The sequence below is a fragment of the Cajanus cajan genome, chromosome 7 (genome assembly GCF_000230855.2).
Source record: "Cajanus cajan strain Asha chromosome 7, NIPB_CcT2T_4, whole genome shotgun sequence".
NCBI lineage: Eukaryota > Viridiplantae > Streptophyta > Magnoliopsida > Fabales > Fabaceae > Cajanus > Cajanus cajan.
This window is the reverse complement of record NC_138523.1, coordinates 44,321,794-44,344,683: the sequence shown is the minus strand read 5'-3', so window position 1 is coordinate 44,344,683 and position 22,890 is coordinate 44,321,794. Positions and strand designations below refer to the sequence as shown.

Below are 22,890 nucleotides of genomic sequence, written 5' to 3'. Positions count from 1 at the left end.
TCAAGTTTTGAATAACATAAGGGTTTAACCATTAAGATGGGGCTAATATTAAAAAATTAAAAACTTCCATAGATTGAACGTAGTCGTGAGTAAAACAATGGAAAATGGATGGAAAGTAAGTAGGAGCATGTGCATAAATGCTTCTCAATACTAGTAGTTAATAAGAAAATGAACCACCGCCAAATTCTTTCACATATTGACAAATTTAAACAATTAAAATATTGATATGACACGAGTAAACATTAAAAATAACAAATATCCATTAAAAATAGTAAGATAAATCTAACAGTGTAAACATATTTTTTTATTTGGCACAAAAAAACCGACAGAGACTATGTAGAGCAGCGCAGCGAAAACGGGTTGGGTATTGGGTCCATTGGAATAGCGAAATTGCGTGGTTGGGTTACAGTCCTAAAAGAGATGAGATAGAAACATTGACAACACAACACAACACAACACTGTGTACTTGTGCGTCCTTACCACTTTTTCTGCCTTTGCTTCACTTTTGAAGGGAACTTGGTGTCCTATTTTCTCTATCGTTTTTACTTTCCACCACTTCCAATTTTCTAGATCTTTTTTGTCAGATCCTAGTACCATCATGGAGGATGCTACTGCCACCGCTAATGGTAAATTTCTTCATAATTATCGCTTTTGCTTCTAGCTAATTCTGTTTCCCTTATGCTTCATTATACACTAAATTCCTGTCCTCTTTAATTGGTGTCGTTAGTGTCTTCAATTCAACTATGTGCTTTCATTATGGGTGAAAACCAGATTAAATGTTTACACTTTACATTATTGAAGGAAGTAAGAATCTGAGTTGAGAGAGATCAGAGCAGAATTTATTTAGTGTAAAGGCAGGACTGAACAAACTCCAAACGCATTTTATGCAGTTAATATGAGAGATAGTATGCATATATAGGCTAAAATCATTTCCCTTATCCCATTCGCATGGGATATTTTTACAAGAAAATTTGACCCTAATTCTTGTTGTTAATTTGTTATTTTTAAAGTATACTCAGATTTAGCTATGCTAGGGTCACGGCTTGTTGCTTGTTGTGTATATCTGTTTTTATATCATTTGATTTGCTCTTTTAGTATAATAATGCTCTTTGTTGATTTTGCTTCTAGAGCTGGAAGGATCTGATTGTTTGATACTTTCTTTTACCTGGCTTTTGTTATAGTGTTGGACACCAAAGACGGAACTATTTCTGTTGCTTCAGCATTCCCTGGTCATCAAGAAGGTAATGTAATTTTTGTCTCATCTCCCCCCCTCCCTCCTACATTTTTCTTTTTCCAAACATTATTTTCTCTCGTTATACCAGCTGTACAGGATAGAGACCACAAGTTCCTAACAAAAGCAGTTGAAGAAGCGTATAAGGGGGTTGAATGTGGTGATGGTGGCCCATTTGGAGCAGTTGTTGTTCGAAATGATGAAGTAGTTGTAAGCTGTCATAACATGGTTTTAAGAAACACTGATCCCACTGCCCATGCTGAGGTTACTGCTATAAGAGAGGTTAAATTAACAGCTATTCTTTCCATTAAGAATTTTATTGTTGATTAGTGAAATCTGAGGTCTATCACATGCCTCAAGAATGAATGGATTATCAAAACAAGAGGTTGTGGAATTGTAATCATGATAATTCTGCCATTTGGTTTCCAATCATGGAGACAGATTAAGCGATGGGTTGACTATACAATTTTTTTTATAAGTGTGGCAAAAAACTGTTTAAAGGAACATCATGTCATCTAGGTCTGTATAACCTGGCATGTTAGGCAGATAATGTTGGGTACAGCTGCACCGAAAGGAAAAACTTTCGGTGGTTTTTTAATTAAAAAGCGGGTCCCACATAATAAAATAATATTAAAAGTTTAGGAGAAATTACGAAAATGCCATTGGGACTTTCCTATAAATAGGGAAGCTGAAAATCATAATTTTCATCCCAAATCTTCTTCTCTTCTCTCTTCCTCTCTTATACACCTTGAGATCTGTTCTCGGTAGTAGTAGTCTCCTAATTCAAAGGAGTAAGTTATAGAGAGAGAAGTGTTGTAATTTCCTCCCTTTCAGTAAATAATATTTTTACTGTGGTTATTTTCTCCCTTGTCTCTTTTTTACTCATCTCTTATTTTAGCTGTGAGTAATTATTAAGCAAGACCACAGTAAAAATATTATTTACTGAAAGGGAGGAAATTACAACACTTCTCTCTCTATAACTTACTCCTTTGAATTAGGAGACTACTACTACCGATAACAGATCTCAAGGTGTATAAGAGAGGAAGTTATTCTTTTCCAATATGCAAACATAACAATCCCTGCACATTGGTATAGTGCCGGAGAAAATTCTTAGTATGCTCTGTGACTGCAGTATTGTCTGATCAGTCACATCAGAAAAGAATTATTCTTATTACTGGATTTTATCATTGTTCCAGTAGGCGGTACTATTCTAGTGGAAGTTACTTAAGTCGGTTTGATAGAGAGAAATTATGGCAGCAAAATATGAGATAGAGAAGTTCAAAGGGAATAATTTCTCTTTGTGGAAGTTGAAGATAAGAGCAATTTTGAGAAAAGACAACTGTCTTAAAGCAATTGAAGGCAGACCATCAGATATTACTGATGAAAAGTGGAGAGAAATGGATGACAATGCTGTTGCCAATTTGCACTTAGCAATGACTGATTCAGTTTTGTCGAGCATAGCAGAGAAGACAACTGCAAAGGAGATTTGGGACACGCTCGTAAAATTATACGAGGTCAAGTCACTTCACACCAGAATATTCTTAAAGAGGAAACTCTACACTCTTCGAATGAGTGAGTCCACAGCAGTGACGGACCACATCAACAATCTGAATACGCTATTTGCTCAGCTTACAACAGCTGATTTCAACATAGTGGAAAATGAACGTGCGGAGCTTCTACTTCAGAGTTTACCAGATTCATATGATCAACTCATCATCAACATAACAAACAATAATGTTGTTGGTCGTCTATCCTTTGAGGATGTTGCCGGAGCTATTCTTGAAGAAGAGTCCAGGCGAAAGAATAAGGAAGATAGACTAGAGACTTCTAAACAAGCAGAAGCATTGACGATGATGAGAGGAAGACAAATGGAACGTGGCTCCAGTGCGAGTCAAAATCATGGTAGATCAAAATCTCGAGGAAGAAAAAACCGCAAATGCTATAATTGTGGCATGAGAGGGCACATGAAGAAAGATTGTTGGCACAAGAAGAGTGGAGGAGGAAAGAATTCTGAAGCGTCAACCTCTCAAGGTTGTGTTGCTAGTACCCAAGAAGATGGAGAAATATTGTACAGTGAAGCAATAAGTTCCAGAGGCGAAAAACAACTCCATGAATGTTGGATATTGGATTCAGGTGCAACCTGGCACATGACTCCAAATAGAGATTGGTTTTGCACTTATGAATCAATCTCAGGAGGATCCGTATTTATGGGAAATGATCATGCTTTGGAAATTGCTGGAGTTGGTACTATCAAATTAAAAATGTATGATGGTACTGTTCGTACAATTCAAGGGGTACGACATGTGAAGGGCTTGAAAAAGAATCTATTGTCCATTGGGCAACTAGATGATCTCAAGTGCAAGATCCACGTTGAAGGTGGAATCTTGAAGGTAGTTAAAGGCAATTTGGTGGTGATGAAAGCTGAGAAGATCACATCAAATCTATACTTGCTTTTGGGAGAAACGTTGCAAGAAGCAGATGCATCAGTTGCAGCAATAAGTCAAGAAGAGGCAACGATGATGTGGCATCGTAGACTAGGACATATGTCAGAGCGAGGCCTGAAAATTCTTGCGGAACGTAATCTCTTGTCAGGGCTTAAAATGGTAACTTTACCATTTTGTGAGCACTGTGTGACAAGCAAGCAACATAGATTACAATTTGCCAAAGTAACTACAAGGAGCAAACACATTCTAGACTTGATTCATTCTGATGTCTGGGAATCACCAGAAATTTCCATGGGAGGAGCAAAATATTTTGTATCATTCATTGATGATTATTCCCGGAGATTGTGGGTGTACCCAATCAAAAAGAAGTCAGATGTGTTCCCAGTATTCAAGGAATTTAAAGCACAAGTAGAACTTGATACTGGAAAAAGGATTAAGTGCTTAAGGACAGACAATGGAAGAGAATATACAGATGGTGATTTTCTGGCATTCTGCAAGCAAGAGGGTATTAAAAGGCAATTTACAGTTGCTCATACACCTCAGCAGAATGGGGTAGCAGAGCGGATGAATCGAACTCTTCTAGAAAGGACAAGAGCTATGTTGAGAACTGCAGGATTAGCCAAGTCTTTCTGGGCAGAAGCAGTCAAAACTGCTTGTTATTTGATCAATCGCTCACCATCAACAGCAATTGGTTTAAAGACACCAATGGAGATGTGGAGTGGAAAACCATCTAATTATTCTTCATTACATGTGTTTGGATGTCCTGTGTACGTGATGTACAACTCCCAAGAAAGAACAAAGCTGGACCCAAAATCCAGGAAATGTATATTCTTGGGTTATGCTGACAATGTTAAGGGGTATCGCTTGTGGGATCCCACTGCCCGCAAGGTTGTTGTTAGCAGGGATGTAGTGTTTGCAGAAACTGAACTGCAAAAGGAGCAGGAAAATGACAGCACTATCAAAGACACCAGTATAGTGGAGATAGGAGGAAAATCTAAAGAAGATGACACCTCTGAAGCAGAACAAGAGCACGATGAACAAGAACCAAATGAGGACAATGATGGAGATGTTCGACGAACAACACGTCAGACGAAGAAACCATCTTGGCATTCAGACTATGTTATGGTAAGTCATGATGCGTACTGTCTCTTAACTGAAGAAGGAGAACCATCAACCTTTCAAGAGGCGTTGAGGAGTTCTGATGTTTCTCAGTGGATGGCAGCAATGCATGAAGAAATGGAGGCCTTACATAGAAATAAAACATGGGAACTTGTTGATCTTCCAAAAGGTCGAAAAGCCATTGGTTGCAAATGGGTCTATAAGATCAAACGTGATGGCAATGATCAAGTGGAGAGATATCGTGCAAGATTGGTGGTTAAGGGATATGCTCAGAAAGAGGGCATTGATTTTAACGAGATATTCTCGCCAGTTGTCCGATTAACCACAATCAGAGTTGTTCTAGCTATGTGTGCTGCATTTAATTTACATCTTGAGCAACTTGATGTAAAGACTGTTTTTCTTCATGGGGAACTCCAAGAAGAAATATATATGCTCCAACCAGAAGGCTTTAAAGAAAAAAGAAAAGAAAACTTGGTTTGTAGGTTGACCAAATCTCTGTATGGTCTAAAACAGGCGCCAAGATGCTGGTACAAGAGATTTGATTCCTTCATAATTAGCCTTGGTTACAACAGACTGAGTTCAGACCATTGTACGTACTACAATAGGTTTGATGACAATGATTTCATCATTTTGCTGTTGTATGTGGATGACATGTTGGTGGTAGGCCCCAACAAAGATCAGATCCAAGAATTGAAGGCACAATTGGCTAGGGAGTTTGATATGAAGGACTTGGGACCGGCAAACAAGATTTTAGGGATGCAAATTCACCGAGATAAAAAGGATAGGAAGATTTGGCTTTCTCAGAGGAATTATTTACTGAAAGTCTTGCGGCGCTTCAACATGCAAGACTGTAAGCCAATTTCTACCCCACTTCCTGTCAATTACAAATTATCCTCAAGTATGAGTCCTAGCAATGAAGCAGAGAGGATGGAAATGTCTCGAGTGCCATATGCATCAGCGGTGGGAAGCCTTATGTATGCCATGATTTGTAGAGACCAGACATTGCACAAGCAGTGGGAGCGGTCAGTAGGTTTATGGCAGATCCTGGTAGAGAGCATTGGAGTATTGTAAAGAGGATCCTTAGATATATCAAAGGAACCTCAGATGTTGCATTATGTTTTGAAGGATCGGAGTTTGTTGTCAGAGGCTATGTTGATTCAGATTTTAAGGATCAGAAAAGAATTATTCTTAACATAGGGATTGTTCCTTATTCTTTCGCCTGGACTCTTCCTTATTCTTATTCCTCAAAGGATAGACTGTCCGCTGTGATGTACATTGGTATAGTGCCGGAGAAAATTCTTAGTATGCTCTGTGGCTGCAGTATTGTCTGATCAGTCACATCAGAAAAGAATTATTCTTATTACTGGATTTTATCATTGTTCCAGTAGGCGGTACTATTCTAGTGGAAGTTACTTAAGTCGGTTTGATAGAGAGAAATTATGGCAGCAAAATATGAGATAGAGAAGTTCAAAGGGAATAATTTCTCTTTGTGGAAGTTGAAGATAAGAGCAATTTTGAGAAAAGACAACTGTCTTAAAGCAATTGAAGGCAGACCATCAGATATTACTGATGAAAAGTGGAGAGAAATGGATGACAATGCTGTTGCCAATTTGCACTTAGCAATGGCTGATTCAGTTTTGTCGAGCATAGCAGAGAAGACAACTGCAAAGGAGATTTGGGACACGCTCGTAAAATTATACGAGGTCAAGTCACTTCACACCAGAATATTCTTAAAGAGGAAACTCTACACTCTTCGAATGAGTGAGTCCACAGCAGTGACGGACCACATCAACAATCTGAATACGCTATTTGCTCAGCTTTCAACAGCTGATTTCAACATAGTGGAAAATGAACGTGCGGAGCTTCTACTTCAGAGTTTACCAGATTCATATGATCAACTCATCATCAACATAACAAACAATAATGTTGTTGGTCGTCTATCCTTTGAGGATGTTGCCGGAGCTATTCTTGAAGAAGAGTCCAGGCGAAAGAATAAGGAAGACAGACTGGAAAGTTCAAAGCAAGCAGAAGCTTTGACGATGATGAGAGGAAGATCAATGGAACGTGGCTCCAGTGGGAGTCAAAATCATGGTAGATCAAAATCTCGAGGATGGAAGAACCTCAAATGCTATAATTGTGGCATGAGAGGGCACATGAAGAAAGATTGTTGGCACAAGAAGAGTGGAGGAGGGAAGAATTCTGAAGCGTCAACCTCTCAAGGTTGTGTTGCTAGTACCCAAGAAGATGGAGAAATATTGTACAGTGAAGCAATAAGTTCTAGAGGCGAAAAACAACTCCATGAATGTTGGATATTGGATTCAGGTGCAACCTGGCACATGACTCCAAATAGAGATTGGTTTTGCACTTATGAATCAATCTCAGGAGGATCCGTATTTATGGGAAATGATCATGCTTTGGAAATTGCTGGAATAATCATCAATGAATGATATGGAGTGTAAGTTTAGCATGCGGAACACAAGGGCAACTCAGGAGGTGAAGATTCGAGAGCAAGCAATAACAAAAGTCCCAAGGTTTAAGTATTTGGGATCTATTGTTCAGCAAGATGCAGAGTTGGAAGGCGATGTGCATCATAGGATCCAAGCGGGTTGGATGAAATGGAGGAGGGCGTCCGGGGTGCTATGTGATAAAAAGGTGCCTCTTAAGCTTAAAGGAAAGTTCTACCGTACTGCTGTTAGGCCGGCTATATTATATGGGACCGAGTGTTGGGCCGCAAAGGGGAAACACGAGAATAAACTTCATGTAGCCGAGATGAGGATGTTACGGTGGATGTGCGGACACACGATAAAAGATCGGATTAGAAATGAATGCATCCGAGAAAGTGTGGGGGTTGCACTTATTGTGGAGAAGTTGGTTGAGTCCCGTCTTAGATGGTTTGGGCATGTGTGGAGGAGACCGGCTGACGCACCGGTGAGGAGGGTCGATGAGATGGAGGCTACTGTTGGAGCTAGAAGGAGAGGAAGGCCTCGGAAAACTATAGGGGAAACAGTGCTAAAGGACATGGAGATCAATGCCTTATCAAGAGAGATGATTTATGATAGATCCTTATGGCGTCGTTTGATCCATATAGCCGACCCCACCTAGTGGGATAAAGGCTTGGTTGTTGTTGTTGTTGTTGATGGTACTGTTCGTACAATTCAAGGGGTACGACATGTGAAGGGCTTGAAAAAGAATCTATTGTCCATTGGGCAACTAGATGATCTCAAGTGCAAGATCCACGTTGAAGGTGGAATCTTGAAGGTAGTTAAAGGCAATTTGGTGGTGATGAAAGCTGAGAAGATCACATCAAATCTATACTTGCTTTTGGGAGAAACATTGCAAGAAGCAGATGCATCAGTTGCAGCAATAAGTCAAGAAGAGGCAACGATGATGTGGCATCGTAGACTAGGACATATGTCAGAGTGAGACCTGAAAATTCTTGCGGAACGTAATCTCTTGTCAGGGCTTAAAATGGTAACCTTACCATTTTGTGAGCACTGTGTGACAAGCAAGCAACATAGATTACAATTTGCCAAAGTAACTACAAGGAGCAAACACATTCTAGACTTGATTCATTCTGATGTCTGGGAATCACCAGAAATTTCCATGGGAGGAGCAAAATATTTTGTATCATTCATTGATGATTATTCCCGGAGATTGTGGGTGTACCCAATCAAAAAGAAGTCAGATGTGTTCCCAGTATTCAAGGAATTTAAAGCACAAGTGGAACTTGATACTGGAAAAAGGATTAAGTGCTTGAGGACAGATAATGGAGGAGAATATATAGATGGTGATTTTCTGGCATTCTGCAAGCAAGAGGGTATTAAGAGGCAATTTACAGTTGCTCATACACCTCAGCAGAATGGGGTAGCAGAGCGGATGAATCGAACTCTCCTAGAAAGGACAAGAGCTATGTTGAGAACTGCAGGATTAGCCAAGTCTTTCTGGGCAGAAGCAGTCAAAACTGCTTGTTATTTGATCAATCGCTCACCATCAACAGCAATTGGTTTAAAGACACCAATGGAGATGTGGAGTGGAAAACCATCTAATTATTCTTCATTACATGTGTTTGGATGTCCTGTGTACGTGATGTACAACTCCCAAGAAAGAACAAAGCTGGACCCAAAATCCAGGAAATGTATATTCTTGGGTTATGCTGACAATGTTAAGGGGTATCGCTTGTGGGATCCCACTGCCCGCAAGGTTGTTGTTAGCAGGGATGTAGTGTTTGCAGAAACTGAACTGCAAAAGGAGCAGGAAAATGACAGCACTATCAAAGACACCAGTATAGTGGAGATAGGAGGAAAATCTAAAGAAGATGACACCTCTGAAGCAGAACAAGAGCACGATGAACAAGAACCAAATGAGGACAATGATGGAGATGTTCGACGAACAACACGTCAGACGAAGAAACCATCTTGGCATTCAGACTATGTTATGGTAAGTCATGATGCGTACTGTCTCTTAACTGAAGAAGGAGAACCATCAACCTTTCAAGAGGCGTTGAGGAGTTCTGATGTTTCTCAGTGGATGGCAGCAATGCATGAAGAAATGGAGGCCTTACATAGAAATAAAACATGGGAACTTGTTGATCTTCCAAAAGGTCGAAAAGCCATTGGTTGCAAATGGGTCTATAAGATCAAACGTGATGGCAATGATCAAGTGGAGAGATATCGTGCAAGATTGGTGGTTAAGGGATATGCTCAGAAAGAGGGCATTGATTTTAACGAGATATTCTCGCCAGTTGTCCGATTAACCACAATCAGAGTTGTTCTAGCTATGTGTGCTGCATTTAATTTACATCTTGAGCAACTTGATGTAAAGACTGTTTTTCTTCATGGGGAACTCCAAGAAGAAATATATATGCTCCAACCAGAAGGCTTTAAAGAACAAGGAAAAGAAAACTTGGTTTGTAGGTTGACCAAATCTCTGTATGGTCTAAAACAGGCGCCAAGATGCTGGTACAAGAGATTTGATTCCTTCATAATTAGCCTTGGTTACAACAGACTGAGTTCAGACCATTGTACGTACTACAATAGGTTTGATGACAATGATTTCATCATTTTGCTGTTGTATGTGGATGACATGTTGGTGGTAGGCCCCAACAAAGATCAGATCCAAGAATTGAAGGCACAATTGGCTAGGGAGTTTGATATGAAGGACTTGGGACCGGCAAACAAGATTTTAGGGATGCAAATTCACCGAGATAAAAAGGATAGGAAGATTTGGCTTTCTCAGAGGAATTATTTACTGAAAGTCTTGCGGCGCTTCAACATGCAAGACTGTAAGCCAATTTCTACCCCACTTCCTGTCAATTACAAATTATCCTCAAGTATGAGTCCTAGCAATGAAGCAGAGAGGATGGAAATGTCTCGAGTGCCATATGCATCAGCGGTGGGAAGCCTTATGTATGCCATGATTTGTAGAGACCAGACATTGCACAAGCAGTGGGAGCGGTCAGTAGGTTTATGGCAGATCCTGGTAGAGAGCATTGGAGTATTGTAAAGAGGATCCTTAGATATATCAAAGGAACCTCAGATGTTGCATTATGTTTTGAAGGATCGGAGTTTGTTGTCAGAGGCTATGTTGATTCAGATTTTAAGGATCAGAAAAGAATTATTCTTAACATAGGGATTGTTCCTTATTCTTTCGCCTGGACTCTTCCTTATTCTTATTCCTCAAAGGATAGACTGTCCGCTGTGATGTACATTGGTATAGTGCCGGAGAAAATTCTTAGTATGCTCTGTGGCTGCAGTATTGTCTGATCAGTCACATCAGAAAAGAATTATTCTTATTACTGGATTTTATCATTGTTCCAGTAGGCGGTACTATTCTAGTGGAAGTTACTTAAGTCGGTTTGATAGAGAGAAATTATGGCAGCAAAATATGAGATAGAGAAGTTCAAAGGGAATAATTTCTCTTTGTGGAAGTTGAAGATAAGAGCAATTTTGAGAAAAGACAACTGTCTTAAAGCAATTGAAGGCAGACCATCAGATATTACTGATGAAAAGTGGAGAGAAATGGATGACAATGCTGTTGCCAATTTGCACTTAGCAATGGCTGATTCAGTTTTGTCGAGCATAGCAGAGAAGACAACTGCAAAGGAGATTTGGGACACGCTCGTAAAATTATACGAGGTCAAGTCACTTCACACCAGAATATTCTTAAAGAGGAAACTCTACACTCTTCGAATGAGTGAGTCCACAGCAGTGACGGACCACATCAACAATCTGAATACGCTATTTGCTCAGCTTTCAACAGCTGATTTCAACATAGTGGAAAATGAACGTGCGGAGCTTCTACTTCAGAGTTTACCAGATTCATATGATCAACTCATCATCAACATAACAAACAATAATGTTGTTGGTCGTCTATCCTTTGAGGATGTTGCCGGAGCTATTCTTGAAGAAGAGTCCAGGCGAAAGAATAAGGAAGACAGACTGGAAAGTTCAAAGCAAGCAGAAGCTTTGACGATGATGAGAGGAAGATCAATGGAACGTGGCTCCAGTGGGAGTCAAAATCATGGTAGATCAAAATCTCGAGGATGGAAGAACCTCAAATGCTATAATTGTGGCATGAGAGGGCACATGAAGAAAGATTGTTGGCACAAGAAGAGTGGAGGAGGGAAGAATTCTGAAGCGTCAACCTCTCAAGGTTGTGTTGCTAGTACCCAAGAAGATGGAGAAATATTGTACAGTGAAGCAATAAGTTCTAGAGGCGAAAAACAACTCCATGAATGTTGGATATTGGATTCAGGTGCAACCTGGCACATGACTCCAAATAGAGATTGGTTTTGCACTTATGAATCAATCTCAGGAGGATCCGTATTTATGGGAAATGATCATGCTTTGGAAATTGCTGGAATAATCATCAATGAATGATATGGAGTGTAAGTTTAGCATGCGGAACACAAGGGCAACTCAGGAGGTGAAGATTCGAGAGCAAGCAATAACAAAAGTCCCAAGGTTTAAGTATTTGGGATCTATTGTTCAGCAAGATGCAGAGTTGGAAGGCGATGTGCATCATAGGATCCAAGCGGGTTGGATGAAATGGAGGAGGGCGTCCGGGGTGCTATGTGATAAAAAGGTGCCTCTTAAGCTTAAAGGAAAGTTCTACCGTACTGCTGTTAGGCCGGCTATATTATATGGGACCGAGTGTTGGGCCGCAAAGGGGAAACACGAGAATAAACTTCATGTAGCCGAGATGAGGATGTTACGGTGGATGTGCGGACACACGATAAAAGATCGGATTAGAAATGAATGCATCCGAGAAAGTGTGGGGGTTGCACTTATTGTGGAGAAGTTGGTTGAGTCCCGTCTTAGATGGTTTGGGCATGTGTGGAGGAGACCGGCTGACGCACCGGTGAGGAGGGTCGATGAGATGGAGGCTACTGTTGGAGCTAGAAGGAGAGGAAGGCCTCGGAAAACTATAGGGGAAACAGTGCTAAAGGACATGGAGATCAATGCCTTATCAAGAGAGATGATTTATGATAGATCCTTATGGCGTCGTTTGATCCATATAGCCGACCCCACCTAGTGGGATAAAGGCTTGGTTGTTGTTGTTGTTGTTGATGGTACTGTTCGTACAATTCAAGGGGTACGACATGTGAAGGGCTTGAAAAAGAATCTATTGTCCATTGGGCAACTAGATGATCTCAAGTGCAAGATCCACGTTGAAGGTGGAATCTTGAAGGTAGTTAAAGGCAATTTGGTGGTGATGAAAGCTGAGAAGATCACATCAAATCTATACTTGCTTTTGGGAGAAACATTGCAAGAAGCAGATGCATCAGTTGCAGCAATAAGTCAAGAAGAGGCAACGATGATGTGGCATCGTAGACTAGGACATATGTCAGAGTGAGACCTGAAAATTCTTGCGGAACGTAATCTCTTGTCAGGGCTTAAAATGGTAACCTTACCATTTTGTGAGCACTGTGTGACAAGCAAGCAACATAGATTACAATTTGCCAAAGTAACTACAAGGAGCAAACACATTCTAGACTTGATTCATTCTGATGTCTGGGAATCACCAGAAATTTCCATGGGAGGAGCAAAATATTTTGTATCATTCATTGATGATTATTCCTGGAGATTGTGGGTGTACCCAATCAAAAAGAAGTCAGATGTGTTCCCAGTATTCAAGGAATTTAAAGCACAAGTGGAACTTGATACTGGAAAAAGGATTAAGTGCTTGAGGACAGATAATGGAGGAGAATATATAGATGGTGATTTTCTGGCATTCTGCAAGCAAGAGGGTATTAAGAGGCAATTTACAGTTGCTCATACACCTCAGCAGAATGGGGTAGCAGAGCGGATGAATCGAACTCTCCTAGAAAGGACAAGAGCTATGTTGAGAACTGCAGGATTAGCCAAGTCTTTCTGGGCAGAAGCAGTCAAAACTGCTTGTTATTTGATCAATCGCTCACCATCAACAGCAATTGGTTTAAAGACACCAATGGAGATGTGGAGTGGAAAACCATCTAATTATTCTTCATTACATGTGTTTGGATGTCCTGTGTACGTGATGTACAACTCCCAAGAAAGAACAAAGCTGGACCCAAAATCCAGGAAATGTATATTCTTGGGTTATGCTGACAATGTTAAGGGGTATCGCTTGTGGGATCCCACTGCCCGCAAGGTTGTTGTTAGCAGGGATGTAGTGTTTGCAGAAACTGAACTGCAAAAGGAGCAGGAAAATGACAGCACTATCAAAGACACTAGTATAATGGAGATAGGAGGAAAGTCTAAAAAGGATGACACCTCTGAAGCAGAACAAGAGCATGAGGAACAAGAACCAGATGAAGCCAATGATGAAGAAGTTCAACAAATAAGACGTGAGAGAAGGAGACCATCTTGGCATTCAGACTATGTTATGGCAAGTCATGATGCGTACTGTCTCTTAACTGAAGAAGGAGAACCATCAACCTTTCAAGAGGCGTTGAGGAGTTCTGATGTTTCTCAGTGGATGGCAACAATGCATGAAGAAATAGAGGCCTTACATAGAAATAAAACATGGGAACTTGTTGATCTTCCAAAAGGTCGAAAAGCCATTGGTTGCAAATGGATCTATAAGATCAAACGTGATGGCAATGATCAAGTGGAGAGATATCGTGCAAGATTGGTGGTTAAGGGATATGCTCAGAAAGCGGGCATTGATTTTAACGAGATATTCTCGCCAGTTGTCCGATTAACCACAATCAGAGTTGTTCTGGCTATGTGTGCTGCATTTAATTTACATCTTGAGCAACTTGATGTAAAGACTGCTTTTCTTCATGGGGAACTCCAAGAAGAAATATATATGCTCCAACCAGAAGGCTTTAAAGAACAAGGAAAAGAAAACTTGGTTTGTAGGTTGACCAAATCTCTGTATGGTCTAAAACAGGCGCCAAGATGCTGGTACAAGAGATTTGATTCCTTCATAATTAGCCTTGGTTACAACAGACTGAGTTCAGACCATTGTACGTACTACAATAGGTTTGATGACAATGATTTCATCATTTTGCTGTTGTATGTGGATGACATGTTGGTGGTAGGCCCCAACAAAGATCAGATCCAAGAATTAAAGGCACAATTGGCTAGGGAGTTTGATATGAAGGACTTGGGACCGGCAAACAAGATTTTAGGGATGCAAATTCACCGAGACAGAAAAAACAGGAGGATTTGGCTTTCTCAGAAGAATTATTTATTGAAAGTCTTGCGGCGCTTCAACATGCAAGACTGTAAGCCAATTTCTACCCCACTTCCTGTCAATTACAAATTATCCTCAAGTATGAGTCCTAGCAATGAAGCAGAGAGGATGGAAATGTCTCGAGTGCCATATGCATCAGCGGTGGGAAGCCTTATGTATGCCATGATTTGTACGAGACCAGACATTGCACAAGCAGTGGGAGCGGTCAGTAGGTTTATGGCAGATCCTGGTAGAGAGCACTGGAGTATTGTAAAGAGGATCCTTAGATACATCAAAGGAACCTCAGATGTTGCATTATGTTTTGAAGGATCGGAGTTTTTTGTCAGAGGCTATGTTGATTCAGATTTTGCAGGAGATCTGGATAAACGAAAATCTACTACTGGTTATGTGTTTACACTTGCTGGAGGAGCAGTGAGCTGGTTGTCTAAGTTACAGACTGTTGTAGCTCTATCTACTACAGAAGCTGAATACATGGCAGCTACGCAAGCATGCAAGGAAGCAATTTGGATTCAAAGGTTACTGGAAGAACTCGGGCACAAGCAGGAGAAAATTACTGTGTATTGTGACAGTCAGAGTGCCTTGCACATTGCAAGGAATCCAGCCTTTCATTCCAGGACAAAGCACATAGGAATTCAATATCACTTTGTTCGTGAAGTAGTAGAAGAAGGAAAAGTGGATATGCAGAAGATCCATACAAAAGACAACATAGCAGACGTAATGACAAAGCCTGTCAACACTGACAAGTTTACATGGTGTCGATCCTTATTTGGCCTATTGGAGACATAAGCAACATGAAGTATCAATGGTGTGAAGATATGATTAACTTAATCATAATCTTCAAGCGGGAGAAATGTTGGGTACAGCTGCACCGTAAGGAAAAACTTTCGGTGGTTTTTTAATTAAAAAGCGGGTCCCACATAATAAAATAATATTAAAAGTTTAGGAGAAATTACGAAAATGCCATTGGGACTTTCCTATAAATAGGGAAGCTGAAAATCATAATTTTCATCCCAAACCTTCTTCTCTTCTCTCTTCCTCTCTTATACACCTTGAGATCTGTTCTCGGTAGTAGTAGTCTTCTAATTCAAAGGAGTAAGTTATAGAGAGAGAAGTGTTGTAATTTCCTCCCTTTCAGTAAATAATATTTTTACTGTGGTTATTTTCTCCCTTGTCTCTTTTTTACTCATCTCTTATTTTAGCTGTGAGTAATTATTATGTCTACTCTGTTTTCTGATGTGACTGATCAGACAATACTGCAGCCACAGAGCATACTAAGAATTTTCTCCGGCACTATACCAATGTACATCACAGCGGAATAAAATAACCTAGTGGCTCTGATACCACTGTTAGGACCAGAGTAGACATAATAATTACTCACAGCTAAAATAAGAGATGAGTAAAAAATAGACAAGGGAGAAAATAACCACAGTAAAAATATTATTTACTGAAAGGAAAAATATTACAACAATTCTCTCTCTATAACTTACTCCTTTGAATTAGGAGACTACTACTACCGAGAACAGATCTCAAGGTGTATAAGAGAGGAAGAGAGAAGAGAAGAAGATTTGGGATGAAAATTATGATTTTCAGCTTCCCTATTTATAGGAAAGTCCCAATGGCATTTTCGTAATTTCTCCTAAACTTTTAATATTATTTTATTATGTGGGGCCCGCTTTTTAATTAAAAAACCACCGAAAGTTTTTTCGTTTCGGTGCAGCTGTACCCAACATTTCTCCCACTTGAAGATTATGATTAAGTTAATCATATCTTCACACCATTGATACTTCATGTTGCTTATGTCTCCAATAGGCCAAATAAGGATCGACACCATGTAAACTTGTCAGTGTTGACAGGCTTTGTCATTACGTCTGCTATGTTGTCTTTTGTATGGATCTCCTTTGCAGTTGTCTTCTCTGTTATGCTCGACAAAACTGAATCAGCCATTGCTAAGTGCAAATTGGCAACAGCATTGTCATCCATTTCTTTCCACTTTTCATCAGTAATATCTGATGGCCTGCCTTCAATTGCTTTAAGACAGTTGTCTTTTCTCAAAATTGCTCTTATCTTCAATTTCCACAGGGAAAAATTGTTCCCGTTGAACTTCTCTATCTCAAACTTTGCTGTCATAATTTCTTCTATTAAACCGACTTAAGTAACTTCCACTAGAATAGTACCGCCTACTGGAACAATGATAAAATCCAGTAACAAGAATAATTCTTTTCTGATGTGACTGATCAGACAATACTGCAGCCACAGAGCATACTAAGAATTTTCTCCGATACTATACCAATGTACACCACAGCGGAATAATAAACAACCTAGTGGCTCTGATACCACTGTTAGGTCCAGAGTAGGCTTAATAGTTACTCACAGCTAAAACAAGAGATGAGTAAAAAGAGACAAGGGAGAAAATAACCACAGTAAAAATATTATTTACTGAAAGGGAGGAAATTACAACACTTCTCTCTCTATAACTTACTCCTTTGAATTAGGAGACTACTACTACCGAGAACAGATCTCAAGGTGTATAAGAGAGGAAGAGAGAAGAGAAGAAGATTTGGGATGAAAATTATGATTTTCAGCTTCCCTATTTATAGGAAAGTCCCAATGGCATTTTCGTAATTTCTCCTAAACTTTTAATATTATTTTATTATGTGGGACCCGCTTTTTAATTAAAAAACCACCGAAAGTTTTTTCCTTTCGGTGCAGCTGTACCCAACATTACCACTAGGTTGTTTATTATTCCGCTGTGGTGTACATTGGTATAGTATCGGAGAAAATTCTTAGTATGCTCTGTGGCTGCAATATTGTCTGATCAGTCACATCAGAAAAGAATTATTCTTGTTACTGGATTTTATCATTGTTCCAGTAGGCGGTACTATTCTAGTGGAAGTTACTTAAGTCGGTTTAATAGAAGAAATTATGGCAGCAATTTTGAGAAAAGACAACTGTCTTAAAGCAATTGAAGGCAGGCCATCAGATATTACTGATGAAAAGTGGAGAGAAATGGATGACAATGCTGTTGCCAATTTGCACTTAGCAATGGCTGATTCAGTTTTGTCGAGCATAACAGAGAAGACAACTGCAAAGGAGATTTGGGACACGCTCGTAAAATTATACGAGGTCAAGTCACTTCACACCAGAATATTCTTAAAGAGGAAACTCTACACTCTTCGAATGAGTGAGTCCACAGCAGTGACGGACCACATCAACAATCTGAATACGCTATTTGCTCAGCTTTCAACAGCTGATTTCAACATAGTGGAAAATGAACGTGCGGAGCTTCTACTTCAGAGTTTACCAGATTCATATGATCAACTCATCATCAACATAACAAACAATAATGTTGTTGGTCGTCTATCCTTTGAGGATGTTGCCGGAGCTATTCTTGAAGAAGAGTCCAGGCGAAAGAATAAGGAAGACAGACTGGAAAGTTCAAAGCAAGCAGAAGCTTTGACGATGATGAGAGGAAGATCAATGGAACGTGGCTCCAGTGGGAGTCAAAATCATGGTAGATCAAAATCTCGAGGAAGGAAGAACCTCAAATGCTATAATTGTGGCATGAGAGGGCACATGAAGAAAGATTGTTGGCACAAGAAGAGTGGAGGAGGGAAGAATTCTGAAGCGTCAACCTCTCAAGGTTGTGTTGCTAGTACCCAAGAAGATGGAGAAATATTGTACAGTGAAGCAATAAGTTCTAGAGGCGAAAAACAACTCCATGAATGTTGGATATTGGATTCAGGTGCAACCTGGCACATGACTCCAAATAGAGATTGGTTTTGTACTTATGAACCAATTTCAGGAGGATCCGTATTTATGGGAAATGATCATGCTTTGGAAATTGCTGGAGTTGGTACTATCAAATTAAAAATGTATGATGGTACTATTCGTACAATTCAAGGGGTACGACATGTGAAGGGCTTGAAAAAGAATCTATTGTCCATTGGGCAACTAGATGATCTCAAGTGCAAGATCCACGTTGAAGGTGGAATCTTGAAGGTAGTTAAAGGCAATTTGGTGGTGATGAAAGCTGAGAAGATCACATCAAATCTATACTTGCTCTTGGGAGAAACGTTGCAAGAAGCAGATGCATCAGTTGCAGCAATAAGTCAAGAAGAGGCAACGATGATGTGGCATCGTAGACTAGGACATATGTCAGAACGAGGCCTGAAAATTCTTGCAGAACGTAATCTCTTGTCAGGGCTTAAAATGGTAACCTTACCATTTTGTGAGCACTGTGTGACAAGCAAGCAACATAGATTACAATTTGCCAAAGTAACTACAAGGAGCAAACACATACTTGACTTGATCCATTCTGATGTTTGGGAATCACCAGAAATTTCCATGGGAGGAGCAAAATATTTTGTATCATTTATTGATGATTATTCCCGGAGATTGTGGGTGTACCCAATCAAGAAGAAGTCAGATGTGTTACCAGTATTCAAGGAATTTAAAGCACAAGTGGAACTTGATACTGGAAAAAGGATTAAGTGCTTGAGGACAGATAATGGAGGAGAATATATAGATGGTGATTTTCTGGCATTCTGCAAGCAAGAGGGTATTAAGAGGCAATTTACAGTTGCTCATACACCTCAGCAGAATGGGGTAGCAGAGCGGATGAATCGAACTCTCCTAGAAAGGACAAGAGCTATGTTGAGAACTGCAGGATTAGCCAAGTCTTTCTGGGCAGAAGCAGTCAAAACTGCTTGTTATTTGATCAATCGCTCACCATCAACAGCAATTGGTTTAAAGACACCAATGGAGATGTGGAGTGGAAAACCACCTAATTATTCTTCGTTACATGTGTTTGGATGTCCTGTGTACGTGATGTACAACTCCCAAGAAAGAACAAAGCTGGACCCAAAATCCAGGAAATGTATATTCTTGGGTTATGCTGACAATGTTAAGGGGTATCGCTTGTGGGATCCCACTGCCCGCAAGGTTGTTGTTAGCAGGGATGTAGTGTTTGCAGAAACTGAACTGCAAAAGGAGCAGGAGAATGACAGCACTATCAAAGACACTAGTATAGTGGAGATAGGAGGAAAATCTAAAGAAGATGACACCTCTGAAGCAGAACAAGAGCACGATGAACAAGAACCAAATGAGGACAATGATGGAGATGTTCGACGAACAACACGTCAGACGAAGAAACCATCTTGGCATTCAGACTATGTTATGGCAAGTCATGATGCGTACTGTCTCTTAATTGAAGAAGGAGAACCATCAACCTTTCAAGAGGCGTTGAGGAGTTCTGATGTTTCTCAGTGGATGGCAGCAATGCATGAAGAAATGGAGGCCTTACATAGAAATAAAACATGGGAACTTGTTGATCTTCCAAAAGGTCGAAAAGCCATTGGTTGCAAATGGGTCTATAAGATCAAACGTGATGGCAATGATCAAGTGGAGAGATATCGTGCAAGATTGGTGATTAAGGGATATGCTCAGAAAGAGGGCATTGATTTTAACGAGATATTCTCGCCAGTTGTTCGATTAACCACAATCAGAGTTGTTCTAGCTATGTGTGCTGCATTTAATTTACATCTTGAGCAACTTGATGTAAAGACTGCTTTTCTTCATGGGGAACTCCAAGAATAAATATATATGCTCCAACCAGAAGGCTTTAAAGAAAAAAGAAAAGAAAACTTGGTTTGTAGGTTGACCAAATCTCTGTATGGTCTAAAACAGGCGCCAAGATGCTGGTACAAGAGATTTGATTCCTTCATAATTAGCCTTGGTTACAACAGACTGAGTTCAGACCATTGTACGTACTACAATAGGTTTGATGACAATGATTTCATCATCTTGTTGTTGTATGTGGATGACATGTTGGTGGTAGGCCCCAACAAAGATCAGATCCAAGAATTAAAGGCACAATTGGCTAGGGAGTTTGATATGAAGGACTTGGGACCGGCAAACAAGATTTTAGGGATGCAAATTCACCGAGATAAAAAGGATAGGAAGATTTGGCTTTCTCAGAAGAATTATTTATTGAAAGTCTTGCGGCGCTTCAACATGCAAGACTGTAAGCCAATTTCGACCCCACTTCCTGTCAATTACAAATTATCCTCAAGTATGAGTCCTAGCAACGAAGCAGAGAGGATAGAAATGTCTCGAGTGCCGTATGCATCAGCGGTGGGAAGCCTTATGTATGCCATGATTTGTACGAGACCAGACATTGCACAAGCAGTGGGAGCGATCAGTAGGTTTATGGCAGATCCTGGTAGAGAGCACTGGAGTATTGTAAAGAGGATCCTTAGATACATCAAAGGAACCTCAGATGTTGCATTATGTTTTGAAGGATCGGAGTTTTTTGTCAGAGGCTATGTTGATTCAGATTTTGCAGGAGATCTGGATAAAAGAAAATCTACTACTGGTTATGTGTTTACACTTGCTGGAGGAGCAGTGAGCTGGTTGTCTAAGTTACAGACTGTTGTAGCTCTATCTACTACAGAAGCTGAATACATGGCAGCTACGCAAGCATGCAAGGAAGCAATTTGGATTCAAAGGTTATTGGAAGAACTCGGGCACAAGCAGGAGAAAATTACTGTGTATTGTGACAGTCAGAGTGCCTTGCACATTGCAAGGAATCCAGCCTTTCATTCCAGGACAAAGCACATAGGAATTCAATATCACTTTGTTCGTGAAGTAGTAGAAGAAGGAAAAGTGGATATGCAGAAGATCCATACAAAAGACAACATAGCAGACGTAATGACAAAGCCTGTCAACACTGACAAGTTTACATGGTGTCGATCCTTATTTGGCCTATTGGAGACATAAGCAACATGAAGTATCAATGGTGTGAAGATATGATTAACTTAATCATAATCTTCAAGTGGGAGAAATGTTGGGTACAGCTGCACCGAAAGGAAAAACTTTCGGTGGTTTTTTAATTAAAAAGCGGGTCCCACATAATAAAATAATATTAAAAGTTTAGGAGAAATTACGAAAATGCCATTGGGACTTTCCTATAAATAGGGAAGTTGAAAATCATAATTTTCATCCCAAATCTTCTTCTCTTCTCTCTTCCTCTCTTATACACCTTGAGATCTGTTCTCGGTAGTAGTAGTCTCCTAATTCAAAGGAGTAAGTTATAGAGAGAGAAGTGTTGTAATTTCCTCCCTTTCAGTAAATAATATTTTTACTGTGGTTATTTTCTCCCTTGTCTCTTTTTACTCATCTCTTGTTTTAGTTGTGAGTAACTATTAAGCCTACTCTGGACCTAACAGATAAAAACATTGGCGTTTTAATTTTCTTAATCAAAGTATCAAACCAAAGAACTTGTAGTTTGAACATTCTTTAATTTTATATTGCAATCATCTATTATTGGCTCTGGTTGTCTCAGACATATTTGGATCTCAAACTTTGGGAGTTTTGAAAAACACCGTTCGGTACCTTGAAGACGTTGTGTGTGAGTTCATGCTGCTTAAAGTTTATATTGTTTGCTAACATTAAAAGCAATCATTTGACTCCCTTCATCCTGGTATATATATTAGTCTATAATATATGTATGACTATGAGGGCTCTGATTACTTTTATATCGGAAACCACATTTATATTTCCTAAACCATATCACTTTTTCTACTTATTTTCTTAATATACATCCTTTTGATTTTTGGACCTCATGTTATAACTGGATATCATCTGTAGGCTTGTCAAAAGCTGAATCAAATTGAACTTGCTGACTGTGAAATCTATGCTTCTTGCGAGCCTTGTCCAATGTGCTTTGGTGCTATTCATCTTTCAAGAATTAAGGTGAGCCTGCCACACTATTCATATTTTCCTCTCACCACGTTTCTCTAGTTTTTATTAAATTGATCACATTGTTCATTCTGTTCACATCAAACAGAGACTGGTTTACGGAGCTAAAGCAGAAGCTGCAATAGCAATTGGTTTCGATGATTTCATAGCCGATGCACTGAGGGGCACTGGTTTTTATCAGAAAGCCCAGCTAGAGATAAAAAAGGCTGATGGCAGCGGTGCTGTTATCGCAGAACAAGTATTTGAGAAGACAAAAGCCAAGTTTCCTATGTATTGATTTGCTTCGATAGTCTTGTTATAGTTAACACAATATACAATTGGTCAGGAAAATTTCAATTTCTTGCTATAACTACATTCATGAATTCAATAAATGCACTATTTACGTACTCCTATGTCGGTGTTCGTTTATTCATATTGTTTGCTTAAGGCATTGCACATGCTTATTGATACATTAAATTTATGAATGATCTGTTTGATTGTTGAAGAGTTGTGTAGGAGGAGGGAAGGTAATTCAAACCAGAGAGAGAGACACTGAATCTACAAATGACAAGCCTGTCATGCACAAGAATCCAAGCTTGTCGTTCATATATATATATATAAGTAAGTTTCTTCTCTTCTATATAAGATTACAGAATTGCTACAGCTATTCTACTATTC

At 39.7% G+C, this 22,890-nt stretch overlaps 1 protein-coding gene across 2 annotated transcripts; it reads left to right on the top strand.

Moving 5' to 3' along the window:
• The first annotated feature begins 327 nt into the window (after positions 1 to 327).
• Positions 328 to 22,623, top strand: LOC109804511 (guanosine deaminase). 2 transcript variants are annotated; one of them, XM_083059803.1, is made up of 6 exons: positions 328 to 468; positions 571 to 626; positions 1,182 to 1,241; positions 1,323 to 1,513; positions 22,123 to 22,227; positions 22,322 to 22,623. In XM_083059803.1, exons 2-6 carry the CDS (start codon positions 599 to 601, stop codon positions 22,508 to 22,510), a joined length of 573 nt encoding a protein of 190 aa, XP_082915929.1. In that variant the 5' UTR covers positions 328 to 468; positions 571 to 598; the 3' UTR covers positions 22,511 to 22,623. The 2 variants fall into 2 exon arrangements, with proteins under 2 accessions (XP_082915929.1, XP_029125900.1); XM_029270067.2 differs by having other exon boundaries at positions 435 to 468; positions 585 to 626.
• Positions 22,624 to 22,890: the final 267 nt, after the last annotated feature.